The 7,970-nt window shown below is 42.6% G+C and overlaps 1 protein-coding gene across 1 annotated transcript in view; it reads left to right on the forward strand.

Annotated features, from left to right (window-relative positions):
* The window catches only part of LOC126388003 (CD82 antigen-like), a 48,298-nt gene that overhangs the window by 17,797 nt on the left and 22,531 nt on the right, over positions 1 to 7,970 (forward strand). Inside the window, exon 2 of the mRNA XM_050040881.1 lies at positions 6,332 to 6,404. Within this exon, the coding sequence (XP_049896838.1) occupies positions 6,342 to 6,404 (63 nt within the window). The 5' untranslated portion in view covers positions 6,332 to 6,341. The remainder of the gene's footprint in view (positions 1 to 6,331; positions 6,405 to 7,970) is intronic.

Consider the following 7,970-nt stretch of genomic DNA (forward strand, 5'->3'; position numbering starts at 1 on the left):
TTCAGTGAGCCACCGAAGGACCGCCCTGCAGATTTACTATTGGTTCTGCAACGTAGGGAGTTTTTTTAAACTCTGAAATTGTATCCGCCCATCTAAACACAAAATCAGGGAGAAAGACATCAGTCTTTAGTTAAGCAAAGCGTCTAAAGACTGACTTGTGACCAGTGACGACTGTATTTTGGGAAGAAAAAGGAACAATGAGCATGCTAGCTAGCAATCTGAGCTCTGTGTGGCTTAAAGTTGCAGATTTAACTTTTGTTGCACATAGCTGTGGTGCTGCAGAGGTGCAAAGTTTTAAGCAGAGGTCGCAGTTTGAACGTATCAAGCGATTTAATTGTAATTTGAGACTTCAGATTCATGTTGGGTGAGTTTATTTCCACAACCTTTTAAATGACTGTAATACTGAAATTAAACCATTGTTTTAAATATCTTTATTTAGGTATTATTATTGATGCATGCACATGGCAGAGAGAGACTGCAGAGACTTTGTTCACACATGAATGATACATCTGTCTGTATCATCACTGCGCTGTGTTTTTATGTCTCTGCACCGGTGATAGCCGTGACCAGAAGCATTATGTTTTCGGGCTGTACGTCCATCTGTCCCATCCTTGTGACACTCTGAACACTCTGAAGGAATTTCTTCAAATTTGGCACAAACGTTCACTTGGACTCAACAATGAACTGATTAGATTTCGCTGGTCAAAGGTCACTGTGACCTCACAGATTATGCTTTTGGCTATAACTCAAAAAAAATTTCAAAAACTTCGCACAAATGTTGTGAAGTGATGACATTTTATATGTTGTATGTATATGTACATGTTTTAACGTCATATCTCAGGAACAGAGGGGGAGACATTTGGTCAGATACTGAACTGAGGCAGTTTAAACTCATTAATGTACAGTTTAATCTTATAAAGACGATTCTGGCTGGGCTCTGGTTGTAAAGAATGTATTTTCCTAAATGAAAAAAGCTCGAGTTAGAAGGTATTTCAACCTGCCTTTAATTTAAATGAAACTGACTGCATCCTAAAACATGGTAAATGAGCCATAGTTGCTCTACAGTTAAGTTAAAGGAAACCTGAATTTAGAAAATACTTGAAACAAATTGATTTGCAGAGAAAACATTCTGCAGTATTTTCACTGCACTTATGATGTTTGCAACTTTTGTGAGAAAATATGGACTAGAATTAAAGTTACTCTATGAAATGAATCATAATTTTAAAGTTGATTTTAGGTTTTAGATTTAAAATCTCTGAGATTATATTCATAAAGCTGTCGGGGTAAAGGAGAGACGCCGACTCTGTCTGCGCCCTCAGTAAAGACGAGCTGAGTCTCGCCCTTGTGTTCAAGTATTTTCTGCTCATTGTCAGCCAACTGTCTTTGTGTGTTAGGAAATAAAAAGTGTGTGTGTGTGTGTGTGTTGGTGAATCGTTGGCTGCAGCACTGTAACACACAGCGGTCAATGGTGACCTCTGTGTGGTAACTGGGACTCGTTCCCTCTGACCACTGAGTGGACAGACAACCCAGTTTCACAGTGTGTGTGAACTGGGTCAGAACTGACGGCACAGAGTCGACCTGCTTCTGTTTGTGTCCGAGAATCATTTTAATGACATGAGAAGACTTTTAGTTTCAGTATGTGGCATTCACTGCCTTCATAATGTCCTCCAGACTCAGTTTGAAGCTCCGTGGGAATAATGAGAACAGCATGTTTTTTGTTTCTGCTCTTCGACTTGTTGCACATTTTTGCAGAGACATGAGTGTTCAACGCTGAAATGCTGTCCTCCCTATGGTTTTATTTAACAGACATTTAAAAACGTGCTATATTCAACAGGTTTTCAGCTGATAAATTAATTGAAACATGGTGCACATTCCTGGAGCAGGCATGTTTCTCTTCACTCAGCAGCTGCAGCACAAAGTGGCTCCGTGGCATTTCTAAATTTAACAAAGCCTTTGTTTCAGGAACCTTTTTTTCCCCTGACCAGAAGGAGGCTCCATGACTGTAGTCCAGAATCCCTGAAGACACCATAATCTCATTTAAATGATGAGGCTGGTGATGTTTTAGTTTTTCATACTGTCAACAAATCCCAAAAAACAGACCCAAACCAACAACGACAACAGTGAACGACTGTAGCAGGCGAACAGCTAAGATGTTAGCAAGCCAGGAAGATGTTAATGGCTTGTTTATACTCAGCGTTAGATATGGAGACGGACAGAGACTTGTGCACAGTTTCCGTGGTATGAAATGACCCTGATCTTCCCACAGAGACAACACATTAGAGACTTATGCTGCTTGTTGAATTGGATACTTCCTCTAGCACACTTGCATGTCATAAGCTGTGCTGAACTTTTTTGGCTCAAGGCCTCTGTCACACAAACGTCAAATTAATATCAGGGAATTTTTGCCACAGGTTCACCTCCATTGAGTGAAGGGAGAAGTTTTCGCCTCCAGTGGAAAAGCAAATTCACATCTTCACATCACGTGGAGTTTGACTTTGGTAACCTTTTGACTGGTGAAGTCACAGCTTCAACCAATAACAAAGTATTCTGTCTGGAGGCGACGATGATTGTCGCCATGTTTGACCAGCTGATGATGTCTGATACTGACCTTGAAAAATACAAACTGCTCCACAGGAGAGATGCCTCCTGGTTATCAGTGAGTCAGGACACAGGCAGGAAACGTAAGAAAACAAAGTCATATTTCGCTGCAGTTATTTGCAGTTAGCTAACATCAAACCAAATAATCCTCCACCGACAGCACGTAATTGCCATGAAAGATGACAGCCGTGTCCATGAAAGGAGCGGAGGCGAGATGAGACCAATCACAGCACATGATACAGCACACATACTCGTGTCGTATTGGCTGACAGGTCCGATCATTCTACAAACCAGCACCACAACACACCAGTGGGTTTTTTTTTTGTTTTGTTTTTTAATACAAAGACAGGAATAATTTAATGTTGGATGTTACATTTGCTGAATTTATAAGAGGGGACAAATAATTAACCTGAGACCCTGCGTCCTCACATGAGGACATCACATTTTGGGTTTACTTAACCTCAGATTTCATTCTACTTAATTCAAACCTGTTGTCCTCGATCGTGGACACTTTTTACGCCATCTAGTGGCAGTGAGAGCACAATACAGTAATTCATGTAGAAACAAGATGGCGGCCGAGTCTCTGCCAAGTCAGTCTGCAGCTGATCCCGAGACAAAAGTGGACAAGATCCAAAACCTGATCACATGTTATGGTTGAAACTTGTTTATTTATGATTAATAATGTTTGTAGTTTGATACGGCAACAAATTTGACCAAGTTTAGGAACAGTGACAAACTAAAGGTGCAGACACACCAAACCGACATCAAAGAACTAGCGGCGACGAAAGACAACTTTTGCGTCGTCTACGTCGCCTCACGTCGCCCTGTGTCAGTTGCATTTGAACACTACACGGACTACATCCGACGGCCAAGTAGCACTTACGTTCTGCGCCTGCGTGAGAGAGCGGAGTGAGAGAGTGGTACATCCTGTCAGCCGAGGGGTTTCCTATCTGTGCAGCCGAGCACCGCAGCACCTCCACGGACTATTACATCCAGACGTTCCCGGTGTTTCCTCCGCAGGCTCCACTTCACTCAGCTGCCCGATAAACCCGCTGCTTCTTCCCACTTTAACCTGAATAACAAACCAGGGCTCGGTGCTCCGGTTGGATCCAAACGGAGAGCCGGGGCTAGCTCAGAGACTAGCGGATGCTAACTGGCTGTGCTTCCCTCCGGTCATGCTGCGGCTAACGCTCCGCTAGCCGCTCCCAGCTAGCTCCACTACACTACGCTACTTTTACTACAGGCAGATTCACTCGCTACAGGGGCGAGGAAATAAAACCTGAACAGCCAATCAGAGTGATCTCTCTCACCGACACGTTCTGCCGCCGATTCAACACACTCAATCGGCCGAAAAGCCGCCGACGCCAAAGTGCCAACGGTGTGGGACACACCGCAAAAACTAGAGCGACAGACGCTCACCGACGGCCCGACTTTGGGCGACGGCCAACCGTCGGCTTGGTGTGTCAGGGCCTTTAGACACTGTTAATTAGGGAGTACTTGTTTAAAGACATTGGGACTTTATTGTCATTGACAATGTTTAGTTTGTTATTCTTATCGTACTGATCCCAAATAGCCAGGAGAAATTAAAAATGCACACCAAACAAAAGTTCAGGTCTCAGGAGGTTAAGAAGTTCTTGTAGACAGTGTTTCACAAAGTTCCCCAAACTCAAGCACTTAGAAAACTCACAGATTGTTTAAAGGAGTCTGGTTCTTGGTCCTCAGGTGACAGAGGATCGTATTGTTCTTTAGATTGTGTCTGAAACTCATCGAATCAGCTGCACAGTCATATCGATCTGAACCAGAGGCTCCAAAATGAACTTGGACCATCTTCTAACTGTAGGTAACACACGGACTGTGGATAAGAATCTCGTACAGCTCCACTACAAAACATCCAAACTATCCCTTTAAGGTTTCATCCTGCTCTGTTTATGGTCTGTAATACCTTCCATCTGGCTTCGCTGCGACTCTTTGCCAAAATGTCTTTTCCATTGCATATTCTCCTCCCTCTGTCATCCCTGCAGGTGCCCCCCCCCGTCCTCCTCTAAACTGGCACAGGCAGCCATGTAACAGTAACCCATTTACAGTGATGGGAATATGGGTCGGATACACGGGCACTGTGCTCACGCTACAGGGCTTCAGTGCCAGGAGGAAGCATCGAGCCGGCCCTCCATATTTCACCCAGATTCTCATAGATTTATTGGACAGTAAGAGGCCATTACTGTACGGAGGGGAGGAGGAGGAGGAGGAGGAGGAGGGGAGGCCGCAGGGAGGTGAAGAGAAGGTGGAAAAAACACAGAGAGTTGCTGCATTCATGTCCGGCTGAATTGTCTGTAAATATGAGCCACCGCACACACAGAGAAAAGTCATGACAGTTTCCTGGTGGTGAAAACGAGTCGGACGTGATTTGTGTTTGGGATTTAATAACTTCCACTTGGAATTAATTGACTCATTTTCTTAGTCTGACAAACAAAATGTATTAATTTGGTATAAATATTAAACACTTAAAAACAATTACCTACAATCGATGTCAGTCGGCACACCTCCAGTTTATAGAAGCAGGCTGGAGTCCATCATGCAGGCTGAGTAATGTGCTGCTGCGGACGAGGTCAGCAATAAAACATATTTTAGCCACCTTGAAAAATCTGTATCAGTGTACGCTATATTGAGAGTATTTTCACCGCTTCACCTTTCTGTCAGACAGCCTGTTCGGACAGGAAATCCATTAACAGCTTCAGTTGCCCATCTATGCTCTCGTCACAGCCTCCAGACTCCATTGAGAAAAACAGTAATTTAGCATCACTGAACACAGGAGCTGCTGATCTTTGCATCTGTTTAAATATAACAATATTTTATCCACTGTGTTTATTGAATATTTCTGAAATATTTCTACAAATAAAAAGGTGCAATCACAGAGGCACAGTCTGACAAAGTTCAGCGTCTGAATACAGGATCAAGAAAAGGAAAATATAAGAAATATAAATTTATAATTATTTTTCCCATTATTTACCTTTTATATTTCTTCACCTCTAAAAGCTCCACATCTTTTCAGAGGCATTGTGTCTTAAATGTAAGAAACTGCACAGTAGTCCGTCAGGGATCGGCTCGGTCTATTACCAGATTTCCAAAGTTAATCTGCTTCGGTTGCAACAGACAGAAGACAGTGAATCTTATTAAGGTTATGTTCTGCTGCAGAGAGGAGCAGCAGGAGGAGACAAGGTGTCTCTAACAATCTGCAGATATTAAAAATACTCAAATTAACATCTTAAATCTTCAGAGAGAGAGTAATCTGATTACCACATAAACTTGATGAATGGAAACACTGATCTGTGCTGCTGTGAGGCTCATATATTCCTGTTATTACAGTATTGTTGATGAGAAACAGCCTCTGTCAGTCAGAGGGCAAGTGAGTCACAGAGGTTACGACCTCTCCTCGCTCTGCGCTCACAGATTGAAGCCCTGATTGTTGCAGCCGGTGTTTGTGGGTGTAATCCTGCAGGATTTGAGCCCCCCGGTCCTCGGTCATGATCAGCCGGGCAGCTAAGCCTCAGAGGTCTCTGCTGCTGCAGCATCTGTCACCACTCCTTCACATCACGCTCATCCCCACAGCAGATCTGGATACACACAGTCCTGCTCCGCCCTCGTACACAATAACTCCACCTGATCATGTTAATTATATTATTATATCACATATACAGTGTGTCTAACTAATGTTGTGACTGATTTATGTTCACAGATCCAGAATCATGGGGAAAGGCTGCCTGACAGCGACCAAGTACTTCCTGTTCCTCTTCAACCTCATCTTCTTTGTGAGTATTTTATCTTTACAGATTTTCAATATTAATAATAATAATAATGAGCCATTAAAGGAGAAAGGCACATTTTTACATCACTGTTTACATCACTGTTTAAGAGTTGCTCTTTGTGCATGTCATGTTTCAAGTTTGGTTTATTTAATCTAGAATCACACTGGGTGTGGTTACATGATGGCTTCTCATTCGGAATGAAATAAATCTGAATGAAATCATTCAGAATTAAAGTCTTTCCAGGTAGTTTACATGGGAAATATTCATTCCGAATGAGGGTTCGGTTCCATTCACACGGGAGATCAGTTTAATCGCTTTTATTCGGGTCCGCGCAAGGTTTGGGGCAGGGAAGGTTTCTGATTGGATAGGGGGCGGGGCGGATGTTACGTGTTTACGTTTACTGGAAGAAAACACTGTAGTCCTCGCTCCGGATAACAAGATGCTTGACGACGCCGTTCTTAGTGCCTTTTTCGGGCGTGTTTTGCTTATATTCTTGAAGCAGCAGTACGACAACAACCTTGTTCTGCTAATGCTTCGTCTGTTGAGGAGGAGAAGGGAGGTAGAAGGTCGAAGAAGGGAGATAGAAGACCGTGCTGTGGAGAATGGAAACCGGTGAGTGCAACGAGTCCAACTGCTCTATCTCAGCCCGTTGCTATGCGTGTTATATACGTCATGGCGCCAGAAGGGCAAGGAAACGAGCATGTGCAGAAAGACCGGAATGAACTTAAAGAGGAATGAGTGTATACAAGTGTGAGAAATTCTTTCATTGGGAATTAGAAACGGAATATTCCAGCCCCTTACACTGGATTGAATTTTCAATCGCACTGGCCATTTTCATTCTGAATTAGGTGTTTACAAGATCACTTGAACTTTCATTCTGAATGAAAAGGGAATTAAACTGTCCATGTAAACACACTCACTGTCACTGGTAATAAATCTAATAACTATAAATTTAGCTCGACAATATCGTAACACTACTCAACATGTGCGTCACTCCAAAGATTGTTGTTTTGCCTCCGTGCCATCTGTCCGTCTCATCCTTGTGAACACAATATCTCAAGAACGCCTCAAGAATTTTTTTTTTTTAATTTGGCACAAATATCCACTTGGATTCAAAGGTCAAGATCTAGGTCACTCATCTGTCTCATTCTTGTGAATGTGATATCTCAAGAACACCGTGAGGGGATTTCTTCAGTTTTGACACAAACGTCCACTTGGACTGAAGGATAAACTGATTAGGATTTTGTGATCAAAGGTCACTGTGATCTCACGAAACATATTTATTAACTCAAGAGTTCATACACTAATTATGACAAAACTTAAAGTATGTACGTGTGTTCTTCCATCCCATCCCTGTGAACACGATATCTCAAGAACGTCTCAAGGGAATTCTTTTAAATTTGGCAGAAATGCCCACTTGGACTCAACGATGAACTGACTAGATTTTGATGGTCAAACACGATATCTTGAGAAAACCTTAAAGGGATAGTTCGACATTTTGGCAAATTGGCCTATTGCCGTAATCCCTATAGTCATATGAGTAGGTACATTACCTTTAATTGTCAGTGC

The sequence above is a fragment of the Epinephelus moara genome, chromosome 1 (assembly GCF_006386435.1).
Source record: "Epinephelus moara isolate mb chromosome 1, YSFRI_EMoa_1.0, whole genome shotgun sequence".
NCBI classification, from domain to species: Eukaryota; Metazoa; Chordata; class Actinopteri; order Perciformes; family Serranidae; genus Epinephelus; species Epinephelus moara.